At 39.4% G+C, this 26,611-nt stretch overlaps 1 protein-coding gene across 10 annotated transcripts in view; it reads right to left on the bottom strand.

The window, feature by feature from the left end:
- NRXN3 (neurexin 3) overlaps window positions 1-26,611 on the bottom strand; it is a 1,504,067-nt gene that overhangs the window by 97,091 nt on the left and 1,380,365 nt on the right. The window contains exon 15 of one of the 10 annotated variants that reach the window (XM_057731263.1): window positions 19,669-19,681. The exons of the other annotated variants lie outside the window; for them this stretch is intronic. Coding sequence (XP_057587246.1) covers window positions 19,669-19,681 — 13 coding nt within the window. The remainder of the gene's footprint in view (window positions 1-19,668; window positions 19,682-26,611) is intronic. 10 annotated transcript variants of the gene reach the window in all.

Raw genomic sequence — 26,611 nt, 5'->3', positions numbered from 1 at the left:
ATAAGGTTTAACCCTGTGAATAAGATAAGGAGAGTAAACTACAGTGGGCTGGATGAATCAAGAGATTCTTTAAGTTCCTATTAGCATGATAGAAAGCATATATTTTGAGCTCAGACCTAGCTCCAATCCCAGCTCCACTCTTACTTAATCTCAGTTTCTCCATGTTTGCAATGAGGATTGGTGTGATGGTTAAAAGAGATACATATAAGATGTCTTTCACAGCCATGAATAACATGGCCTCAGCTCAGTACATGCTAGACCCCCTAACTGCATGTTTCCCAAATTTGCTTGATCATAAAATCAAACTAGGGTAGTTGATGAAAAGCAGATTTCCAGGCATCTTCCTTAGAGATCCTAATTCAGTATGTCTGTGGTGAGGCCCAGGAATCTATGTTTCACTAAGGGCCTCAAGTGATTATTATGTTCAGCAAGTTTAGGGAATAGTGCTCTAGCTCATCAGGCTAAACCCCATAAATTTGGATCTAGACTGGAACAAACTGGAAAGGTCTAGAAAAGCCTACTGATACAGGTTAAAGGTTTTCCACCCTATAAATGATATATTAAAATCCTACCCCTAGTACCTCAGTACGAGAACTTAACTGGAAGTAGGAAGGTTGAAGATGTAATTAGTTAAGTTAGATGAAGTCATGCTGGAGGGGCCCTAATCCAATAGGACTGATGTTGTTATAAGAAGACAGCGGAGTAGCACAGACATATATATAGTACCAACTGTTAAATAGATAGCCAGTGGGAAGTTGTTGTATAACAAAGGGAATCCAACTCAAGGAGGGAAGATGCCTTAGAGGACTGGGACAGGGAGGGTGGGGGGGACTCGAGGGAGGGTGGGGGGGGAGTTGAGGGAGGGAGGGAATATGGGGATATGTGTATAAAAACAGATGATTGAACTTGGTGTACCCCCCCAAAAAATAATAAAAATAAATAAATAAGAAGACAGGACACACAGGGAGAGCACCATGTGATAAGCATGTCAGAGACGGGAGTTATGCAGCTGCAAATCAAGTGCTATGGACTGAATGTTTGTGTCCCCCAAACAATTAGTTAAAATCCCAATCCCCAATCTGATGGCATTTGGAAGTAGGCCCTTTGAAAGGTAATTAGGTCATGAGGGCAAAGCCCTCATTAATGGGATTAGTACCTTTATAAATGAGATTCCAAAGAGATCTCTGCCCTTTCAGTCATGTGAGTAAACAGGGAAAAGATGGCCTTCTACGAACCAGGAAGTGAGTTCTTACCAGACACCTAATCTGTGAGTTATTTGACATTGGACTCCCAGACTCAGAACTGTGAGAAAAAGATTTCTTTTGTTTATAAGTCTATTTTGTTATAGCAGCCTAAATGGACTGACATCAAGGGACCCCCAAAATTGCCAGCAAACTACCAGAAGCTAGAAAGAGGCAAGGAAGGAACCCCCTACAGGTTTCAGAGGGAGCATGGCCCTGCTAACACCATGATTTTGGACTTCTAGCCCCCAGAACTGTCAGACCAAAACTTCTGTTGTTTTAAGCCATCCAGATTGTGGTATCTTGTTATAGCAGTCCTAGGAAATTACAACTGCCAAAGGCCTCTTTCAGTTCCAAATTTAGGACTAGGTTACAACAGATCAACCATGGCCCGTTGGATTGGGAGCGAGATGTGAATTCTCCCCATTTTCTGCTGTGTGAGTAAATTTGTATTTAATACTCCAAAATCTATTCCATTTCTGTATACTGCAGCCATGGTATTCCTTTCCTCTTATTGCTTTAAGAATGAACATGTGACTTAATCCTGACCAATAAGGTGTCAGAGGAACTTAGGGGTGCTGATGGTGCTAGAAAAGGTTTTCTTGCACCTAAGAAGCTGATTATTTCCTTTGGATGTTGTCATTTCTAGATCTGACATTTGGAAGAGATATAGACATCTTGCATGGTGGATAGCCAGTCTAAGGACAAAGCTGACATATTGAGGTAATAGGGGAAAGATGGCCTTTTATGAACCTTTTATATTGAGGATGGCAGAGAGAAAGGACCTGGTCTATGATGGCATCACTGAGCCACCAAATCAACCAACTGTAGAGTGTATTCTACTTTTGGACTTCTTGGTCCTTAATTTCTACCCTAGTTCTACATCATTCAGCTCATTATCCTTTCCTTGGATTCACATTTTTAGTCCTGTACTTTCTCTAGAGGTAACTAAAAATAGTTATGCCTTCCCACCAGCTGAGTTTTCTTCCCTGGCTATGTTTTCTATTCAACTTTTGACTTAAACTGATCCTGGCTAATAAATGTATCTTCTGAGAAGTCCTGGTCCCGAGGCCCTGTCTCAGCAAGTTTTTCTAGCGGCTCCTGATAGGCTTGACTTGGGTCCACTTGCAGATGTCTGGACTATTCTGGATACTCCAGGACAATAGGAACAGAGTCTGTTGGTTACCACATCCATACAGCTACCCCAATCCTGACTTTCTCCAACATCAGTTATCCTTAAAATAACATGCTCTGTTATTAGTAAGAACCATGGAACTAGTTAAAACCATGGAATTGTTCAACTTATCTACAGGTAAATGCATAAAAAAAAAAATCCACAAGGCTATCCCAATAGCTGTATTTCTGGGGAAAAAGTCATCTTAAAACATACAATGGACTTAGCAATCAACTGTTAGGAATTTGCCATCTTTCCTTTCTAGAAGCAAGCTTGACTTTGGCCACAGGAACAGAAACTACTGAATCGAAATTTCTTCAAATAAAATATTTAGGTTTTGAGGCATTTACCTGTGTCTGTATTTGTGTGGCTCTTACTACTATGCGATATAGTGACAGAACAGGCTACCCCTTCTGATGAGATTTACACAACAGTGCTCATCGGAGCAGAGATAGATTTTATTCTTTGACTAAGAGTCAGTTATAATTTTATCTAAGTCCTTTACTCCGTAGTAAATTTTTTAAGGAAATAAAATATTAAACACATTTACAGAACATTACAGCGATTTCTGAGCCCTGAAAAGCTTTGAGAACGAGACAAAGCACAAACGGCAAAGTTATCTGTGCAAGGTTCATTGTCACTGTCAAATGTTATGTCCCACAGATGAGTTGGTTTTTCTATTGTAAAAAATTAATAAACAGAAACCTCAATTAAATAGCATTGGGAGACCAGAGGGCAAGCTCTTACACCCTGAGACAAGAGCAAGGTCCAACAGGAAGAAGAAAGACTCTTCTTCCTTCCTGGCAGACTCAGCCAATGAGAAGCCAAGGGCTTTATGTTTAGCCTCCCAGCTCTCCTTTCCTCCCTATGAAAGTATTCTCCTTCTCTCACAGTTTGGGGACTTGCACGTGCCTCAACATGGTTGCAGATCTCGAATTGCAACTCTCTGCTGATCCTGAATAAACCAATCTTTGATGGAGAAATATCTGGCAGTCTATTTCTTTAAGGTTAACATTATATATTCAGACTCATTCTAATGACTTTTTAAAATAAATTTATTTATTGGCTGCATTAGGTCTTCGTTGTTGCACACAGGCTTTCTCTAGTTGTGGCAACCGGGGGCTACTCTTCATTGTGGTGCATGGGCTCTTCATTGTGGTGGCTTCTCTTGTTGTGGAGCATGGGCTCTAGGCACGTGGGCTTCAGTAGTTGCAGCACATGGGCTCAATAGTTGTGGTGCAAGGGCTTAGTTGCTCTGCGGCATGTGGGATCTTCCTGGAGCAGGGATCGAACCCGTGTCCCCTGCATTGGCAGGCAGATTCTTAACCACTGCAGCACCTAGGAAGTCCCTTAAAGACATGTTAACATCTCATTCTTCCCATTGTCAACCACAGGAAATCAACTGAGTCACAAGTATGATGCTTTATAAAGCCATCTCCTCTCTGGTCAGAAAATCGTAAGTGGATGGAAAGATAAAGAAGAGGCTTTTTCTTTTCTCTCTCTTTTTTTAAACACTTCAAGGCTTTGACTGCTTTTCAGCTTTACTTATACTGTCTTCTCCCCCAGAATGCAGTTTGGGGCCACTAAATTACTATAATTTCTAGGTTTGGAAGTTGTGATTAAAACACAAGTTTGTGCGATTGCCTAAAAATTTTTTTGACCTATATTTCTGGTTCTTTATTGGACGCAGAAATTTATCAAAATATTTTTTCTGACATTCACATCTAACCCTTGTTTACTATGCAAAGAAGCTTGGTGATCAACAATAATAGTCACCCACCTGCTCACGTAGCATGCAGGCATTTGGTTAAAAACAGGTGGAATAGGAAGAATCTCATTAATCTCAATTTATTAATCCATCCAGTAGGATCAGTATAAAGAATAAAACTCCATGCAATGTAAACATTAGGAAGCAAGACTAGAGACAATAGACTAAAATAATTTATCTGTTTTAAGTAATCAATGTAAAATTGATGGGCTAAATTTACTTTGGAAACTCTTTCCCCCAGAAAGAATTTTGGCTATATATATATGTGTGTGTATATATATATATATATATATACACACACATATATATATATATAAAATCATGAATTTTAACTAAACCAGACACTGCTTCTACCTTGTTTCATGACTCAAAGCAAGAAACACAACATCATTTTCTTGACCATTATGTACTTGTAATTAAATGACCAGTTGTTCATAGAATGGTACAAAACAGAAAAGGGGAAAAAGATAATGCTCAGGGAATATCATGGGGTATTAAAGTTGGAAAGGGCCATGGGTGTGATTTAGAAAAGTGTTTCTCAAAGTGTGGCATGTGGACCCCTATTAGAATAACCTGGAGAGCTTTTTAAAAATCTGAGGATACGTAGAACCTATCCTAGACCTCATAAAATGTTGTGGGGGTAAGGCCTTAAGTCACTCTCTTTGATACCTTCAAATTTGTGTGCATGTAAGGAATGGCAGTATCACAGTTATTTGAGAAGTTGTCTTGAAATACACATTCCCTTCAACCTCCTAAATCCAAACAAAAATTCTAGAGTTGTTAGTGTAATTTTAAAAAAGCTTCCTAGGCAATTCCACCTTCTTGGGAACCACTGATCTCATCTCATGCCTTCATTTTACTGACAGGAAAATGAAGTCTAAGAAGTTGTGACCCATCCAAAGTCAAGCAGGGCCAGGACTCTAACCTGGGCCCCTTGACATGTGCCACACTACAGAGGCCTCATTATATTTTTTTTTAAACACTTTTTTATTTGAGAAAATGTCAAACATATACAAAAGTAAATAAGATCATATGATGAACCTTGATGCTTATCACACAGGTTCAACAATGGTCAATTCATGGCTGACTTTGTCCCATCTCTAAGCCCAATCACCTTCCTACCCTAGCCACCCCTGATTATTCGGAGGCAACTCCAGAATCATATCTTTTCATCTATAAATACTTGCCTGATTATATTATTATAAGGAAGAAAACACAAAGTGTTGCTTAGCTTCTTTGTGCTTCAGGTTTTTTTTTTTTAATCTAAAACAATTTGAATGATCATATATCAAACTTGTGAAACCATTTACATATTTGTGAGTTACAATATCCTAGAATTTTCCTTATCCTAGAATTAAGGTTTTTATAAAGCATACATTAGTTTGATCATCTGACCAACTCCATAGGAGTTTGATTTCAGTGTAGAAGAAACGGTGGCAATATAAGCTCTGAAATATTGAGGCATTGTGGGCAATTTAGGGACAAATAAACTTAGAAAGAAAAATATCACCTAACGGGCCAGGTTAAGGTCCTTCCTTCACAAACCAAGACATAAGTAGATCAAAGCAATAAGTAGCAACCAATCACCTAGGAATTTGGGGAAAAAATGGCCTTTCACTTTTATTTAGAAGTATAATACTTTGACTGACATAGTAATATAAGTAGGAAGGCTCTATAAACAAATTGTGTCAGACTATATGTAAAATGTTTACTTCTGTGACAGGAAGGGGCAGAGGAGAGGAGAGGAAGTGAGACAAAGAGAAGGAGGAGGGAGGAGGAGAGAGAGAGAGAGGAAGAGAGAGAAAGACATGCACATTTTACTGTATTCAGTACGAGGCGTTAATTATCATTATGGTAAATTATACAGGGCATGAATAAATTGAGGTAATCATAGGGCAATCATCTCTCAATTCAATTAACAAGAAGTACAATATCTTGCAAAACTCCAAAAGATTTAGAACGTTTTCTGTTATTGCTACCTAATGGTTAAAATGTCCAGAAAAACTTGACTTTGGAGAGTATTGTTAATGTAATCCCTGTTGTAACAACTGCGGGACTATAATTCTAAAGCAAAAGAATTAATCACACATATTGCTCAACCTGCCACAATACATTGGAAAGAGATAAGCAAAATGGAGTAAAGTATAATGACCACAATATTACATTAGGGTCCTCTCTTTTAGATTTTATGAAAAACAGTAGCCGATAAAGGTGAATGAGAATCTCAACGTGAGGTAAGCCTGTGAACTGGTATCTTACATAAACATTAGTGCAATAATCTTAAAATGGCTTAAAAAAAAACTATATATATTACACCTTTACCTATATACAGATATATATATATATACATGTATGTGTATGTGCATATATACATACTTATTATATATAACATACATATATTTTAATGTACAATGACAGGAAAAATGTTGTCTGATATATTTCTTAAAATTCTGAGAAGAAATTAGAATAATACTGCATTCTGTTAAATAATGCCTTTCATATTGCTTTCAGAAAACAAGCAGTTGATTCTGAATTTTTTGTTTTTTTTGGTTGATGTTGCTTTTAGATTTAGCATGTGATTTAAAGGAACACATCAATGCAGCTCTACATTTAAGAAATGAAGGTACCATCTATTTCACACTACAGTAAGCTAAATCCTCTGGAAGATAAATGATTTGTCTCAGGTCACAAAGCCAATTATTTGAAGAGCCTGGTATTGTTATTTTGCTAAGAAGATATGCCAGGTGAATCATCTATCAAGTATTAGTTGTGTAATAATATATTGAGTATACAAGAGTTCAACAGAGTACGGGCTCCCTAACCTTGAGAGGGTTACAATCTAATTTGGGAGATAAGACACAGGAACAAGAACTAATTTTTAAAATGGTATTATATTATGTAATATGCATTTATAATATTTTGGAGCTGAGATAAAGGAAAAAGCATTCATCAATATGGGTAATGTGACATTAAAGCTTGGTCTTAAAGGATAAAAATATGAGTTTTAGCCTCTGGGAATTTGCAGTCCAGTGTTGGAGAGAGGGAAGACAGACATGGAAATAATGATGTGTTAAAAAGCAGAAGTAAGTTTTATTATACAACTACAAGCAAAGTATAAATACCTAGTAAGTACCAATTAGTGTTATTAAGTGCTGATAAGTCATAACTGTTAAAAAGTATCAATAGTGGAGGTCAGGAATCAAAAGGGGTTTCATGCAGAACTCTTTTATTGGGCCTTGAGGGACGGGCATACACGTCAAAGAAGGCGAAGTGCAGAGGAAGACTTTCCAACAACAGTATGAATAGATTCAAGGGGATGCAAAAAAACATCAGGCACGCTGGTTGAGACAAAGGGGAAGTGATGGAAAGTATCAGGAGGGACGATTGGCAAATGGAGGCCGGACTGTGGAGAGCTATGCATGCACACTTAGAAACCGAGACTTCTGCAGGCCCCCAGGACTTTCCAAGGACATTGACAAGTCGTGACAGTGTTTTGGAAAGAAAACTCAGATGACAAGGGGGATTGGACCACTGAGCAGCTAGAAACAGAGTGGCCAGTTGAAATATTACTATATTTCAAAAGAGAGAGTAGGGCCTAAAGTAGGACAGTGGCAAAATAAATAAATGAGAGAAGAGGGGAAATATTGGGACTGTCAGTTGATTGAACATGAAGAAAAAGAGCAAAGTTGAAGATGATTCCATGGTTTCAGCTGATGGGCCGAAACTCAGCTCAGGAGAGCGATCTACTAACTCAGACAAGATCATCAGTGGCTTTCGTAGAGAAAACAAGACAGTTTTATTCAGGAAGTATGAGGTGGCAGCCAGCATCCTCTGGCTGTGTTGAGGAGGCAGCTGAGAACTGCAACTCAAGAGAGAAGACAGATTAAAACAAGGGTGTCCAGGCATTCACTCCGATTATATCACAGCATGAATAAGGATGCAGAATTGAAAGCATGTATGTGTGAGGCACTTTAAAGATGGAATTCTTTGAAACAGGTTTCATTTGGGGAATAGTAGTAAACAATATAAGACACATACATTTGGAATGCCCTTTCTGGTAGCTAGCACTGCCATCATAACATATGCTGACCAGAATAGGCAACAGGGCCTGGCACCATCTCTCCATTTGAGGGCAGAATTCTAAATGACCCTTGCCACAGTTGTACTTTGGATCTCACCCAATCATTGTCAACTTTCTCAGGTACCCCTCTTCCTTCCTTTCTCCTTATTCTTCATATTTTATATACTCCTATTATTAGCACCAGGTTATGACTTTGCACTCTTCCATTCTGCCTCTCAGTCATAGAATGCATCCTTGAAACACCAATATGCCTTTATTTCAACCCAACCCTTAAGCAGTGATGGCTTCAGTAACTCTAAATAAGAAGAGTGTAAGATCATCGGTGTACTTGGAGTGGGAAGTCAGGAGACTTATTCTGCAACTTTCAATTCTCATACTAAGATGTGTTTTTTACTTACATTGTATGTCAGAATAATAGAACTTTCAAAAATACATTTACACATACTTTTAATACTTTTTCTTTCTTTGGTAACTACTGCTATTACTATAATTCAGTGTCTGATGTATTAGTTTCCCATGGTTGCTGTAACAAGTTAACACAAAATGGTTGGTTTAAAACACAGATTTATTCTCTAGTAGTTCTGGAGGCCAGAAGTCAAAATCAGTATTACTGAGCTGAAATCAAGGTATCAGCAGGGTTGCATGCTCTTGGAAGGCCCTAGGGGAGAACTTGTTCCTTGACTGTGCTGGCTTCTGGTGGCTGCTAGCATCCCTTGGCTTGCAGCTGCTTCACTCCACTCTCAGTCTCCATCTTTACATCACCCTTTTCTCTGTGCTTACAGAGAATCTCCCTCTGCTTCTCACTCATAAGTATACTTGTGATGATATTTAAGGCCCACCCAGACAACTCAGGATTATCTCTTCTTCCCATAATCCATAACTTAATCACACTTGCAAAGACCCTTTTTCCACATAAAGCAAAAGGTATAGATTCCAGGAATTTGGACCTCATGTCTCTGGGGGACATTTTTCAGCCTGCTACATACAGGTGGGCTAATGCACTCTCTCAAGCCACCCTGGGGTAACATTCCCAGCTAGTTCTTCCTTGTGGGATCCTGAATGTCATGATGGTAGCTTAGACATGACTTTTGATCTAAAAGGGATCTGGTCTTTGATATTAATGTTGTTCTAAACCTATTCATCCCAGTCTTCAAAACACTGTTACCACATGATGGAGTCCATATTCAGTCCACCATTTTTAGAAGTAATCTCAGTTTTTCACCTAAGTATTAGAATATTTCCTGAGAACACTGCACAATATGTGACATATGGATTTAGTTAATATTATGCCAAGCCTAAGATCATCAATTCCCACTGGTGACATTAAGATGAAATCAATGTTGTAGACTACAAAATATGCAACCTGACAAAAATGATAGTAATTAGAAAATTGTTAAAATGAAATACATAATATAAACTCCATGCTGAGACATAATATATGTGGCAGAAATAAAGATTTATATAGTGACATAATAGTTGCTGGTAGCAATAAAACACTACTGTAGTCAATGTTTTTAATCACTTTACTAAAAAGGGGGTCAGTAGCATAGAAGATCTAAGAGTGGATAATTTAATGTTTAATTTTATTAGATATGCCAAATTTTCTACTATTTCGTTGAAGCAACTTTAGAATAATATGGATATTGTTGCACTTGTTAAATGTATAAGTTATTGTTGGGTAACTTCTGAGTGACTAGGGAAACCATCAGATAGCCAATACTTCTCAACACTCAAACCACAAAGTGGAGAACCCATGGGCCAATAGCTGAGCTCTCCACAAATCTGGAATGATGTTACTATACTTTTAAAGAGTGAATTGAAAAGTACAATTTAGATCCTGTATGTGGTCTTTGTGAAAAGGAATAACATATGCAAGTGTAAAACTTTTAAATAAAAACAAAAAATTTGCAGCCTGGATGTTTTGAATATCTGGGTGCTTGAGGTACATCAAATAGTTGAAAGGATTAACTAAGACTTTTTACTTTTGAATATGCTACTTTTGGAGTCATACGGACATAGCTAATGATTCATTTGAGAGGAGCACATTAGCCATTCCAAATTTATTAAGAAGCTATATCTTTCCTCTCACCCACAGTCAGGCCCTGTTATTTTATAAGCCCTATTCAAACACATCTACAAACATATCTCTATACACAGCAAGCATCAAACATGCTGAATATATAGACTTACATTTACATTCAGCAGAGAAGACACTCACTTATTTTGCTGAACATTTAAACCATGTTTGAGCATTGTAAAGCTCCTTGTACATTTCTGCAAGTCTAATAAAAGTTTTTAATAAGATACTTGACCAGGTCAGGAAAATCAAGAAATATTTTTAAATAACATTTCAAAATATGTAACCTCATAAGTCAAATAGGTTAAGCTTAAATACTCACTCTCTTAAATATTCATGGACATTGTACTGGTGGTATCTTTGTTCAGAAGACATAATAAAATATATTTATTATTATATTTTTTATGGCCTTAAAATTAATTTCATTTGCTTCTTTTTAATTTTTAAATGTGGCTATTTGGAAATACAGAATAGTGCTGAGCTAGACTGCAGGCTGGGTGAAGAAGAGTATTGAACAATGGAACAAGGTAGAACCCCAGTAACTGGAATCCTTGCCTCATAAGAAAAGGAGAGTTGTTCCCTTCAGGGGAAACAAGTGGCTGAAGGACTGAGTTCTAAAAGTCTAAGAGGAACCAGTAGCAAGACTGAGCCAAAGCTCCTCCTTGCCCTGGAACAAGATGTGCCCAAGCCAAGGGTAGAGCTGAATCCACTGGTGAGCATCATCAGACCCTCCCAAAGATAGAAGGGAACAGGACAGAGAACTGAGCAGGACATCCTAGCAGAAACAGGCAATAACTCAGGAATAATAGAAAGGCTCCCCCCTCAAATGCCCTATTAGGTGAGAAAATAATGCAACTTCAGTACTGTGGAAGTTCTTCTGGATCCTCATGTGAGACGCGTTCAGACATTTTATAATTTTGTTCTTTTCCAGTCATTTCCTTCTGACTAACACCCAACTATACTTCTGAGGACAATAGCCATGTGTGAAGTTTGAAGTTTGAAAGCTTATAGCTTTTAAGTTGTGTGTATGCAAAAATATATCTGGGCAATATGGAAAACCCACATTTTCCTGGTTCCATAGCTCATAAAACAGATGAACATATTCTCCTAAACTTTTCTACCAATGAGTTTAAACCAATGCCAAACCCAGGAAGTTCGAGGCTTTAAAGACTGATTTCTCTACAGACAGCTCTCTTCAACCGGGATTTCTTTCTGAAATGTTATAAATATAGTAATCTCTCCCTGTTGCTAAAGGAAAAATTATTCTTGTGTAACAATTGGCAATTGATGTATTTGTATTGTAAAATAACTTACATAGTGACCAGCCTTACTTCTTTTCCCGAACTTGTATACAAAACCACAAAAGAAGAAATAGATTTGACTTTTGCCTTTAAACCATAAGGTCTTAGACTTTAAGCATTAAAGATAAAGAAAAATGCTATGTAACAGAGTAGAAAGGAGGTTTAATAAATCTTAACAGTCTACAGTTACAAGATGCTCTATTAGGAACTGGAGGTTCAATGGCTGGAACTCAAGGATGGCTAGGTGATGAATCCATTACATTTTTCCCAAAGCACTCTTTAAATTAAAGAAAATGAATCAACCCCACCAACTAGAATTTTCCAAACCTTAGGCTATCACCTTGGAACCACGCAGATTTAATTAGAATACATTAACCAAGGCTTTAAAGCTTTGTGCCCAGTTTTGTCAAGAAGCTGCTTGAGATTGGTTTAAGAGTTTACTCAGAAAGGGATCAAACAGGTGAACCTGAATCAAGATGGTGGAGTAGGAGGACATGCATTCACTCCCTCTTGCAAGAGCACCGGAATTACAATTAACTGCTGACCAATCACCGACAGAAAGACACTGGAACTCACCGAAAAAAAACACCCCACATCCAGAGGCAAAGGAGAAGCCGCAATGAGACGGTAGGAGGGGCAAAATCATGTTAAAATCAAATCCCATAAATGCTGGGTGGGTGACTCACAAGCTGGAGAACAGTTATACCACAAAAGTCCTGAGGGCTCTGAGCCCCATATCAGGCTTCCTAACCTGGGGGTCCAGCAACAGGAGGAGGAATCCCCAGAGAACCAGACTTTGAAAGCCAGCGGGATTTGATTGCAGGACCTCCACAGGACTGAGGGAAACGGAGACTCCACTCTTGGAGGGCACACAAAAAAGTGTGCTCACCAGGACCCAGGGGGAAGGAGCAGTGACCCCACAGGAGACTGAACCAGACCTACCTGCTGGTGTTGGAAGGTTGCCTGCAGAGGTGGGGGGCAGCTGTGGCTCACCGAGGAGACAGGGGCACTGGCAGCAGGGGTTCTGAGAAGTGCTCATTGGTGTGAGCCCTTCCAGAGTCCACCATTAGCCCTACCAAAGAGCCTGTAAGCTGCAGCGCTTGGTGGCCTCAGGCCAAATGACCACCAGGTGGGAACACAGCCCCACCCATTGGCAGACAAGCAGATTAAAGTGTCACTGAGCTCCACTCACCAAAGCGGATTAAAGTTTTACTGAGCTCCGCCTACCCAGCCCAACCCACCATCACTCCCTCCCATCAGGAAGCACCCACAAGCCTCCTAGACAGCTTCTGCCACAAGAGGGCAGACAGCAGAATCAAGCAGTATCAGCAGTATTTCATCTTGTGGAACTGAAAACCACACCCACAGAAAGACAGAGAAAATGAAAAGGCAAAAGACTTTGTACCAGATGAAGGGACAAGATAAAACACCAGAAAAACAACTAAATGAAGAGGAGATAGGCACCCTTCCAGCAAAAGAATTCAGAATAATGATGCTGAAGATGATCCAGGACTTCAAAAAAAGAATGGATGCAAAGATCACAAAGTTGCAAGAAAACTTTACCAAAGACCTAGAAGAATTAAAGAACAAACAAACAGAGATATGCAACACAATAACTGAAATGAAAAATACACTAGAAGGAACCAATAGCAGATTAACTGAGGCAGAAGGAAGAATAAGTGACCTGGAAGACAGAATGGTGATCATCACTGATGCAGAAAAGAATAAAGAAAAAAGAATGAAAAGAACTGAAGACAGCCTAAGGGACCTCTGGCTCAATGTTAAATGCACCAACATTCGCATTATAGGGGTCCCAGAAGGAGAAGAGAGAGAGAAAGGACCTGAGAAAATACTGGAAGAGATTATAGTTGAAAGCTTCCCTAACATGGGAAAGGAAAAGCTATCCAAGTCCAGGAAGCACAGAGAGTCCCAGGCAGGATACACCCAAGGAGAAACACACCAAGACATAGAGTAGTCGAACTGACAAAAATTAAAGACAGAGAAAAGTTATTAAAAACAACAAGGGAAAAATGACAAATAACATACAAGGGAACTCCCATCAGGTTAACAACTGATTTCTCAGCAGAAACTCTGCAAGCCAGAAAGGAGTGGCACGATATATTTAAAGTGATGACAGGGAAGAACCTACAACCAAGAATACTCTACCCAGCAAGGATCTCATTCAGATTCGACAGAGAAATCAAAAGCTTTACAGACAAGCAACAGCTAAGAGAATTCAGCACCACAAAACCAGCCTTACAACAAATGCTAAAGGAACTTCTCTAAGTGGGAAACTTAAGAGAAGAAAAGGACCTAAAGAAACAAAAACAAAACAATTCAGAAAATGCTAATAGGAACATACATATTGATAATTACCTTCAATGTAAATGGACTAAATGCACCAACCAAAAGACATACACTGGCTGAATGGATACAAAAAACTGGGACATTCATAGAGACATGGATGGACCTAGAGACTGTCATACAGAGTGAAATGAGTCAGAAAGAGAAAAACAAATACCCTATATTAACACATATATGTGGACTATAGAAAAATGGTACAAATCAACCAGTTTGCAAGGTGGAAATAGAGACCCAGATGTAGAGAACAAACATACGGACACCAAGTGGGGAAAGCGGGGAGGGTTGGGGGGGGAATTGGGCAATTGGTATACCAAATTGTACATTCTAAATATATGCAGTTTATTGTAAAAAATAAAAATAATTAAAAGAAAAAAAGAAAGAGATCAAACAATGGGCTTCCTTGTATTTAAAATCAAATTCAAGAACAAGAAGAGGCAGTGGGGGAGGTGGCAGATGTTGGTAAAAGAATACATACTTTCAGTTGTAAGATGAATAAGTTCTGGGGATTTAATGTACATCATGATGATCAAAGTTAATAACGCTGTACTATATACTTGAAAGTTGCCAATAGAGTAGATCTTAGATGTTCTGACCTCAAAAATATAAAACGGTAATTATGTGACCTGATGGACTGTGTTAGCTATGCTAAAGCCAACCATTTTGCAAAATATATGTATCAAATAAACATATTGTACACCTTAAACTTATACAATGTTATATGTTGATTATAGCTCAATGAAGCTGGGAAAAAAAATTTTTAAGAGGTATTCTGGAAAGAAAGCTGAAGTGACAATCAGGAGACTGTGGGATTCTAATCTCATTTTTGCCACTAATTAACTGGGTAATCTTAGAAATCGCCTAACTACCCTGAGCCTCCAGTTCTCTCATTTGTAGAAAGTAGGAGTTCACATTTGGAAAAAAAATAAAAAAGTAAAAATAATAATAACCAGTATATTTATGTTCATAGAGATATACCAAAATAAAGATTATGGGTGACTTTTGTTTTCTTATGTATGCTATTTCCAATATGTAAAATTTTAAAAGCAACAATATTATGAGAACTAATTTATTTTTTATTATATGGGTGCAGTGATTTCTCATTTATCTCTCAGGGCTAGGGTTGCAAGCCTCAAATATGCAAAAACTCGTGTATTATGGGAGACAGTTTGGACATCTGCCATCTAATAATCAGCCAAGCTGCCCTGTCTCCCAGCTTGCCACGATATCTGGATTGCAAAATGTCATGCCATTTCAGTCATTCAGGATAACTGTCACACTCTATATCCTGCCTTGCTCCCGAAATGAAAAACCTGCACTTTTTAACGGAATTCCAGAGTATACACAGAATTGTACCTCGCTTTTCCAACAGCAGAAAAGAACAATTTTATAAAGGAATATTGGAGTGGTAACTGAGTGGGCAAAGAAATGAAAAGGAGAAATATGTTAGCTCAGAATTGCGTGAGGCTGGGGAAGGTACAGACTATGAGCTGGCCAAAAAAAAAAAGTTTACCGTACCTAAAAGAAAGGTATTTGATAAAAGATTTGGTACCTTCAGTGACTGCAAGTCAATGAATATTAAAGAAATGATCTAGAAAATGTGGTGGTGGCAGGACTGTATTGAAGCTAGCCAGAATGATGCTTAGAATTTTAATGAGTTGTGTAGCATTGGGACAAGCTCCTGGCACGTTCTCTGAGTAAACAAGGCAATGGAATGTCCTTAGTTCCTGTCATGGAAGGAACATACCTATGTTGAAAATTACACAGGGAAATAAAGATGCAAGTATGAAGATCAACTTAGTAATTCTCCTTTTTCCTACCCTTCTTATGTATTGCAATAAAAAAAATTACAAATTTTTTTTTTGGTACAATTACAAATTTTTTTTTTTTACAGATTTTGGTTTTCCTCCAACTATTAATTCTTTAAAAAAATAATCACAGTCCTTAAAAAAACCAGTCCAATAGACCAAACTTGGGCTTCATTTAATATACAACCAGTTCATCGTGTTGTGATAGAAATCTGCGAATTCAGCAATTTCCTACAGTTTGAGAAACTGCCTGCTTTCACACCTCTGCTCATGTTGAATGATAAAGAATTGTTGCAGTCCTGCACAGAAATGGACCGACTTCATTATCACATACAGTAAAGGTTTTAGCTGCACATTTTCTCTTCTTTGCCTGAAGGAAAAACGATACCCCTGCAACCAAAGAATGTTATTAAAACCAGTTTCCCAAAGAGTTTAATGATAACTAAATTATTTCTCCTTAAGAAAACCAAATTGGGAATCCAGCTCTGCGTATTACAGTTGACACAGTAAGGTTTTTGTATTGCTGGCTGATAAATGGCAGGAGGATTTTACTTTTTATTGTGCAATTCGTAGGATTAGTGGAGGGTTGGCATTTAAAACACATTTTGATTTTAAAATTAATTATCATGGCTTTTATGAACACTGAGTCTGTCACTTCTATCTTCCCTTCACCCTCCCTCCTCCAGGTTTTGCTGCTGCTACTGCCAGAAGAGACATCTGGATTTAATTATTCATCCACTGCATACTTTGCAGTTTGGTCACAGTAGTAGATTCATGAGAAAGATTTAGTGTTATCCAAGGGCAAGACCCTTATATATAACACTTATTTAACAGCTGATCCCGCTGGTATTAATAATAATACCAAAATATGGGTTTGAGTAGTTTCTTTTGAGCCCTAAAGAGTCATTGCTTTTTTTATCATTTTCATCAAACCACATTAATACAGTATAAATACTGATTAAGAGTAAACGGGTTAAAATCCCACATCCAAACTTTACCAGCCGTATGAACTGAGAGGAACTTCTCATGTTTTTTTGTTCCTCAGTTTTCTCATACATAAAATGGAGACAAGAGAACCTTATTCATTAGGATGTTGTAGGAATTAAGTGAATTAATAAATGTAAAAGTATATTAAACAGTCCCTGGCTTATACGTGCTTAACACATGTAACTACTATTACAATGTCATTATGAATGAAACTCACAAAAGACCCAGTTTTAAATCTAGGCAAGTTCCGTGTTCCATTATCTTAGATGATTTCAATTCCCACACGGTACCTTAATTTATCCTTTAATAAAATAGACTGCAAATTAAATTTCCTCTTGCCTAACAGACAAGGCTGGTCTTACGTTACGCATATGAGATCCAAGCCTGAGTAGCACAATTTAAGTCCACCAGATAGAACCTCTTATATGCAATATCCCTTCTTACTTTTTCCACTTTCCTACTCCTTCTTTTCCATATACACAAGGACTTACAGTTTTCAGCTAAAAAAACCTGTTACTAGATTGAATTTAGGATAAACATTAAGACCTTACTGATTATAACAACCTTAGCTTGAGTTACTTTATCAGACATATAGCCAGATCCCAAAGACATGGTATATAGGATTGATCCATTATGATAAAAATAGAAAGCATCTAAGATAGGGTGAATACAGCACAGTGTACTTTATGGTCTCAGAAAAAAAAAAAAATCCAACCTTCCAGGAGACTATGGGCTAAAGGCAGAAATAGAGACACAAGGGCTAGACCAGGCACAAAAATATGACCAATTCATTTAATTTGTATTTTTATACTTCTAGGTGGAACTTCCTGAGGGAGGCATGGGATGGAAGAGTAAAGGGGTTCTATTCAACTCATGCTGAAGTGTGTCAAATACTGTAGGAAAACCACAAAAAGCAGATATTTTAGAATCGGGGCCACAATAAATGAAATGATAGACAGGATAATCCAGGGAATTGCATTTTGTTTTGTTTTTTTTTTGTTTTTTGTTTTTTTAAAGGAAAATCAGAGATAAAAGAAAGAAAATTCTAATTTAAAAAAAAAGGAAGTTGAAAAATGGGTCATTTAGAGAGCCAAGAAGCTCACTGGGTAGAAATATTTAACGAGTTCAGGTCCATTTTCTTAGTTAAGAGTTTTGTGTTTAAATGGTAGCTTTTAACTGATAATGGTTTTAAAAAATGAGTAAGACATCTGAAAGGAATGGATGTTCAATTGAAAGATACAGCGATCAGTCCTAAACAGGATGAGGTCTAAAGAATGCTTTATGTTTCATCATTTCACATGATGCTTCTGTGAAAGCTTTTATATTAAAAAATCTGCAGGAATGACTGAAATATAAATAAAATCACTGCTCAGAATAAAGGCAATTCTTTTAAACTTGAGCTGTCCATTTAATAATTTATGAGGTGTTTCCATTGAAGCTAACAGGCGCTTTGGCATTGTAATTTGGGAAATTTCTGGAGAAACAAACCAGACAGAAGCAGAACAAGTGGCTGTGGCTTGCTCTGTTCATTTGATCTACCCTGCGCTGCGGAGTCAAGAGCTCAGAAAACACCACTGTTTTTCTCTACTCCAACCACAGAAACCACACTCTGGCAATCTACACACAGTTTTCCTATGGTGAGAGATTTTCATTCAGTATATTTCTGAATCGTGGATTTTTCCAAAGAAAACATCAACTCCGAATGATAGAGTAAATGCTGGGATCACTTTGCTAATGCCCCCTCCATACTGAAAATCATTTTACAGTGGAGGAAACTGAATTTCCTTTACAAAGAGATGTGGTATCTGCCAAAGGCCAAAGAGTTAACTTACTGACCTCGTCAAAGCTAATAGGTAGGGTGGTGGAGGATGACTGTTCACTTTACTAAGGAATTTGCAATAAGTTTCCTTTAAATATTTTTCTAATCTGGCACATTCAAAAAGTTTCCATTTATTAAATTTTAACTTATAAATAGCTCATTCAGGAGCATCTAATTTTTGGAATTACATAGTTAATATCTAGAACTCATTTTTTGTTCATAAAATACCAATCATGTAACAGATACAGAAAAAAAAGTACTCACTGCACAAATCTTCCTTAATTATTATAATGAACCTCTTCCCATGATTCACCTTACAGAGGAAATCGAAACACCAGAACTGATTCACTGATGTGTCTCGATAAAACTATTTATTTAAATCACCATAGTGACCAGCTAAGCTAGTTCCCCAGTGTCTAGCGTGAACCCATTCTAACTGGAAGCCTCCATCAAGTGCTTTTCACTCTTTTCCAAATCACAGAGCAGAGAGAAAATGAGGGAGATGGAGGAGCTCTGCATGATTGCAGAGGACTTGCCGGGGACTGTGATGACTTCGGGCCCCATTCAACCACCTGGGGTGACTCAACAATGTTCCATAGGCACAATGTGGGAAGCTGCCTTATCAAAAACACGCTCCCTTCAGTAGGAAAAATAGGAGAAACCATTCACCATCAGACTCCACGATACGTGCAATCTGGCAGCTTGTCATGGTCCATTAAAGCATCTCTAGGCCTCCCTTGGTCCTCTGCTTTTCTCCCTAGGCCAGCATCCCCCTTCCTTCTGAGGAAACATGCCTCTGTGGATCTCTCTACAACAGAAGGCTTCCCTGACCACCCACCAGTAATGCCTTGCTTCTGGCTCACCAGGCTCACACCATTGTCTTGCTTGGCTCAGTCAGTGCCTTTACAGCTTTAAAGGAAGGGGATTACGGGCTTGACTCTTTCCACAAACTGCTTTTTAGAACCACTGCCTGCTCTCATTTGAATCCAGTGTAGGGCTAGCATCTGATGTTTCCAAACAAAAGAAACCGCCTCAAAACAAAATTCCCCACACAGAGTCCCTCACTATGCCTCCCTCATGGCAGAACCTAGGGAAGAAGGGGGAGCCTTTGTAAAGGAGCAGGACCCTACCGGGCCTTCCTAGGACGGACCCTACCCCCATATCCTCTGCTTTAGCTCCTCTCTGAAGTACCCAGATAAGAGTATCTGATGCACATTTCCTGAGTTGCTTTACAGATGCTAAAAAACCCCTACCAAATGGAAGATGTTAACTACTTGATAACCACCAGCATGTGGCCCCCAGGCCCACTGGAGCCTGAGGACTGATAATATTAACCCCTGTGACATGACCTGTTAACTCACCATCAGCTAATCAGAGAACTGTGCACAAGCTGGTCAGTATCCTGCAACTCCCCACCTTCACCTGGCCTTTAAAAATGCTTTCCTGAGGGACTCCCCTGGTGGTCCAGTGGCTAAGACTTCAAGTTCCCAATGCAAGGGGCCCAGGTTTGATCCCTGGTCAGGGAACTAGATCCCACATGCCGCAACTAAGAGTTTGCATGTTGCAACTAAGAGTTCGCATGCTGCAAGAAAAGATCCCACATGCCGAAACCCATCAGGGAGTTTGAGTGTTTTGAGCACTAGCTGTCCACAACTTCTGCAATAAAATGCTGCACTTTCCTTCACCACAACCTGGTGTCAGCAGATTGGCTTTGCTGTGTATGGGCGAGCAGACCCAAGTTTGGTTTGGTAACACCTTTGGCTGTTATTGACTTTGGAACAGAAGTAAACTCTAGAGCTTGCCTCCCTCAATTCCCTCAAGTGAGTTGCTGGAAATTTAGAGAAGCAAAAAGGAACTGACCCAACATCTCTGTGAAAGAGATTATTTATTATCCATTTAAATATCTATGTTTCTTTGTTTCTTTAGGAAGAGAACAGTCCAACTGGTTTTAAGGTACATGTCTTTCCAGTTAGATTATATTTTCTTGCCTTTTTGCTTTGCAAGCAGGCGTGGCCTTATGACATATCAACAAAGTGATGAGTGCCACTTCCGGGTCTTACCCTTAAACAGAAGGCATGGTCTTTCCCTGTTTCTCTTCCCACTGGCTGGAAAATAGGAAAGACTTGAATCCAGAGATGAGAGCCCCCTGTTGGGAGTGGCAGAATGGCCCATTAGCCCTAGACCACTAACCTCTGGAGTGTCACCATCTTAAGCCACTTTGTATTGGTGGTGGGGGAAAGAGGGCTCCATCTTATAGAAATTGAGCCTTAACAATACCTAGTACAGACACTCAGTGAAATTCGGCTCTTCTTGAGATGATGCTCCAAGCATCACCATAACAGCTTGGGACATTCTGTAAAGGTGACAAGCATTTAGAAACACTACATGACCCACAAGTGATCATGAGCTAGTCCAGCACAGGCATCATCAGCATCCCCAGCACTAGGTACATAGTAGGTGCTCAATCAAAACTCTACAATTTGGCTCCAGGAGTCAACAATACCACACCCCTTCTCCTTTCTCATTGTATCATCCACGTTCCCTGTCGATGCAATGCTAATTTCTCAGGAGACAAATGAGGAACTTACTTCCCCAGAGCGAGATTAATTATTCCATGCCACTGCTAACTCCCGACCATATCAGTCTTTGACAGCGTGTGAAGATAAATGGTGAGGCTGCCATTTGAAAGGAAATCGTCATGGTACCTCTCTGCTCCGTGTTACCACATGCATATCAGCATGGGAGATAACTTTGAAACTGCTTGTACTGCACTGAGAACCAATGTTCTGGCTGGGGACTGCAAAGATGAAGGCTTGCCTTCAAAGCCTTCCTGTTGCAGTTTGCCTTTCAAAGGCACCCACTGCTTGTGTAAAGGGCTGCCCTGGAAGCAGTGGGTTCCATCGACCCTCTCCTCATAAGAGCAAGCAATTGGGGAGGAGAGGGAGCTGTTTCCCTGCAGGAGGAAGATTTGGGTGGATGTGAGCAGCGGGACTGGCCTGTGGACTCTGAGTTCTAGCGGGGTCCCATGCTGGAAATCCTGGAGCTGCCTACCACCCGGCTCACCACCGGCCCTCCCCGTGTTGGGAGAAGGAGTCAGGCCATCAACTAACTGGTCTAAATTTCAAACATACAAAGACCCTGCTATTCCATGCACTCATTTTTGCTTTTAACTTTCTACTAAATTAAAGCCACAGTAGAAACACCTACTCAGTTAATGTACTGCAAGACTATTTTAGCTCTAAAATGTTTTATCCTAAAACAGAGGTGAGTTGTGTAAATCTTCACAGGAATATTCCGACTTTGTTTCAGGGAGAAGGTGCCTCTCAGTTGAGGCCAGCAATTGAAGAGGCAATGGTCCCTTTTTCCTGCAAAGGGGAGCCTCATTGAATTTCAGTCTCTGATTTGCACACATGTGAAATTACTCCCTTTCCCCACCCAAGGTTCTGGGGATCCTAGCTTCAGATCAGGGGCTGATAGAAGGGTTGCTCAAAACCTGGCATCTCCTTTCAGATCTAAATGAAAAAAAAAAAAAAAAAAATCCAGGATTTCTCTTGTAGCAGCTTCCCTCCAGGCCAAGGAAATGAGTATAATATTTACACAGTAGGAGTTCTTTCTTTCTTTTTTTTAACTGTCATAAAATAGCAACAAGAAAATAGGGGTCATTCACAGCCGATGAAGTAAAACAAAAAGAAAAGAGAAATGAGACATTGGCCAATGTAATTTCTTAGCCTCAAAGGTTAGACTGGCCAATGTTCTTCTTACATTTAATCACCTGAAGGTATACATGGGGCTGCGACCTGGAACAAATAAGTTGTTTGGGCTGTGCTCCTCTAAATTTATGTCATCCTAGGCCTGACATGCAAGCTTTCCTGCTACCCTGTGGTTATAGGCACTGTCCCTTGCTCTTTGCTGAGAAGTTGAAGTGACCTTGAGTGGCATCACACAGCTGGATAGGTCTCCAGAAGAGCATGTATTTATTTCAGAAAATAATATCTGTATTCTCAGCTTGATTAGTCAGCCAGGATTTTCTATATATCCAATGTTCATGGTTCCTCTAAAACTAGCTGCCAATATACCACTGGTCCAGTAAAAATGCAATTAACTAGAAGTCAATCAAAAGTTTAAATAATAACACAAGATTGTAAATTTATTTCAATTTTAAAAACTTACATAAAAAAAGATAGTCTACCTTAAAAAAAAGTTTAAATAAGTAGGTATTATTGTTATTATGGTTTCACTCAGATTTTAGTAGTCTGGGGTGTTTTTCAACACCAACAACCAATTCTCCAATTCCTTGGACACCAACTGGGTGTCCTACAATTCAATTCAATTCTGATACTAACTACCCAGAGTTAGCCTCAAATTCTACAGGTTAAAAGTTCAGTCTTGAAACAGGAGGGAAGGGGGCAGGGCACAACCTTTAAAAGAATGATATTGAGGATACGATATAAACTGGTTAGAACCAACTAGGTCCAAGATGGTGGAAGATTTGACTTCCAGTTGACCTTGAGCCTCATTAGATACTAATTGTGATACATTAGCTAAATGACACACCCACCAGCATCATGACAATTCAGAGGCTAACCATAAAAGGCAAAAAAGCAGTGGCCCAATTCCTGGAAATCCCAGCCCCTTCTTCAAGATAGTTGGAATAATCCTCACACTCATTAACCTATGAAATTCCCAAGCCCATACAAACAAACCACCCCATATTTCAGGGCCTCTCGCCTTCTGAGATGGCCCACACTCTGTCCGTGGAGTGTGTTTCTCCCAGGGCCATTCTCGCCTTTTGAGACAGACTGCACTCTGTCTATGGAATGTGTATCTCTCTACACAAATCTATTTCTTACTTCTCACTTTGTCTCTCAAGTGAATTCTTTCTGCAACAAGACATCAAGAACCTGAGCTTCATTAAGTCCTGAGACCAGGTGTGTGACCTCAATTAAAAGACCATGGGTTCAAGTCCCAATCTGAGCTGTGCCCCACAAGACTGCCCTCACTTCCGATGCCAGGCACAAGTATTGAGTTCTCAGGTTACCCCCACTTCTGACCAACTTGGCTCCTAAGGTTTGATGATTTTCGTGAATGGCTCACAGAACTCAGACATTTTAATTATGTTTACCAGTTTACCATGAAGGATGCAAATGAACAACCAGATGAAGAGGTACCTAGGGCGCAGTACAGAAATATCTTGTGTGCAGGAGCTGTTGTCCCTTTGGAGTAGGGGTGCATCACCCTCCTGACACATGGATGTGCCCCCCAATTCAAAAGCTCTCTGAATCTCCTTGTTCAAGAAATTTTATGAAGCTCAATCTCCAGCCCCTCTGGAGCAGGGGAGGGGCAATGGAGCAGGACCCTATGGGGCCCTCCTGGGTACAAATCCTTTCTGAGCCCCCAGTTTCTTATTTGTAGGAAACAGGCTTCATTCAGCCTCCTAGACCTTCCTTGAGTTACAAAGGGCAGATTCAAACAGTTGCTAATCAGGGAAGGGAGGGAATGCAGAAACTAAGGAGGAATAGTCAAGGAACGATGGTGCAGCTGTGGGGCAGGGTCCTGGTTCCTTCTCAAGGAATATACATAACAATACCTTTGAGTTCTTCTGCAGGAACTAAGGCCCACCACCCAGGTGGTAGATGGTAAATTCTGGCTGAGTGTAAGTTTCCTGGATCACTGCCCTGTTACCTCACCACCAACTAATCAGAAGACAGTCTGCACACAGTGGAAGATAACAAAGACTCTGACCCCCTCTCCAAGTGATTCTCCCTTTAAAAACTTTCATGGTCAAACAGAATCTTCAGAGTTGGTTTTTGGACATGAGTCTGCCATCTCCCCAGGTTACCATACCCTTGAGTAAGCAACCTTTTTGTTCCCACCAGCACTTATACTTCAAGCACTGGTTTTGAGCAGCAAGCAGCTGAACCCGAGTTCAATAACAACACCAGCAACATTTATTGAACACCTACAGTTTGCCAGATACTGTTAGGCACTTTATGTAAATTATTTTTTAATTTTCCCAACAACACTGCAAACAGAGAAACAAGGTAATTTTGGCAAAGTCACATGGCTTCTCTTTATGTTGGAACTGGACATAGGTCTGCTTGACCTCAAGGCACTCTCTTTACCTTGTCATCTATCTCTTGAATAATTACTTGAGAATCAGAATGTTGAAACTGGTATTGTGCATGAACTTGAATCCTCAGTGAACAACAACAACTATATATAATTATATAATCCAAAACTCAAGTTTTTCAACAATAGATTAAACAAAAGGCATTCATTTCCCTGGACTTTCAACGCATCATTTGTCTTACACGTTGCCTTCCTCATCTGTAAACTGAGGAAATAATAGTACTGTGTACATAAAGCTCTCTGCTTCATGTGTGGCACCTGGTAAGCACTGTATTCAGGGAAGTGATAGTTATAACCGGTAGATAATTCAGATGAAGTAATCACAAAACTCTTCACCAGCACTGAGCAACTAACTTGTACAAGTCAATTAAAAGTACTCTGTGCACTTCAGATTCAACAGACTAGTCCTTCTGTTGAACAAATGAGGTTGTGGTCAGTGTGAAAGAGTTGCTCAGGGAGCATTTTTGTTTGTTTGTTTTTTTGTTTTGTCTTTTCTGCTAGTTGAATTATTATAATGGATGAAGTTATATGGAAGCAGTTCTACAATCAAATATTCTTATCCAGAAAGAGCTTGTCAATCTCATGATAGAGGAAACAACACTAGTACTTCTAAGGCAGCTGTCTCTAAAGTGCAGAAACTGAGTCAGACAGAGGCATTTTAAAGCAAATTCTTGCAAAGGTCCTACATCTAAGTCTCTAAGTCACGTGAGTTTTATTAAAATTTGCTTTTTTAAAAATAAACAAATTAGACAACAAGAGGAACAGAAAAATCCAGCTTCAGTCTCTGGTTTCTTTGCTGCCAACACAAAAAAGAGATTAACAAAAAATATGGCAGGAGTCTTTCCCTTGAAAAGATAGTAGGAATTTCCTCCAAAATGTATCTGAACTCTACTTCTGTAAGCTCCCTAGGAGTGAAATTTGTCACTGTGGGAACCATCTGACAGTTTCTTTAAGTGCCTCTAGGTAGAAATATGAATCAGATTAGCTTCCTGCCTTGGAACAATTCTCCTTGGGGCCATACTCATGTGCAAAAAGTGCACCCAGATGTCAGCAAACAACTGCACTGTCGTTTTTCCCCTTCTAGAATCTCTGTCAAGAAACACTGTAGAGTTATGACTCTATAACTACACTGAGAATGAGATCCAATAACAAAAAACTGGTGTTGTTTATTCATAAGGTATACCAGACTGTTAGTGAGCGCATAAGGCTGCTGACAGTGCTTATTCCAACATTTCACCGCAAGATCACAAAATGTGCCTGGCATAGGCCACACTTTCTCTGACCTCTTTGAATGGAACAGGGAAGTCAATGGGGAATCGATATATAGGGTTAGAACTGGACGTGACCTAGCCCAGTCCAACCTCTACATTGGCAGTTTTGCCCAATGTCACTCAGCCAGTTAGTAGAGAGTAAGAAATGGAATTCAAGTCTCCACTTGAAATCCTAATCCTTCTGTAAAGCCACACTCCCAACTGACAGCCAGTGGGAGCTGGAGGTAAAGAAGAATCATCAAGGATGAGCCCAAGAGAAAGGAGTACATGGCACACTGCAGGTTTCCTTAAGGAACTCATAGAATGGATGATCTGTGTGTCTAAAATCCCGCTTCAGTTAACCTGAAAGAAATGGAGCACCAAAGTCTGTCTTCCGAGCCCACTTGTCATTTCTGCCTTGTCCTATTTTGCAAAATGGAAATTGTCAGACATGTGTCAATCTGAAAGTCCTTCAGGAGTTCTAAGTTTTTTGCGCCACATCTTAGGTTTACCTATTTTTCCAGACCGAAAATAGTTATTCTAAGGAACGGTTCTAAAAAGACTTGAAAATCAGATAGACATTTCCTCTCTGATCTTCCAGACACATGTGCAACT

Source organism: Hippopotamus amphibius, chromosome 4, assembly GCF_030028045.1.
Source record: "Hippopotamus amphibius kiboko isolate mHipAmp2 chromosome 4, mHipAmp2.hap2, whole genome shotgun sequence".
NCBI classification, from domain to species: domain Eukaryota; kingdom Metazoa; phylum Chordata; class Mammalia; order Artiodactyla; family Hippopotamidae; genus Hippopotamus; species Hippopotamus amphibius.
The sequence above is the reverse complement of the archived record's forward strand: the minus strand, read 5'-3'. Positions and strand labels throughout refer to the sequence as shown.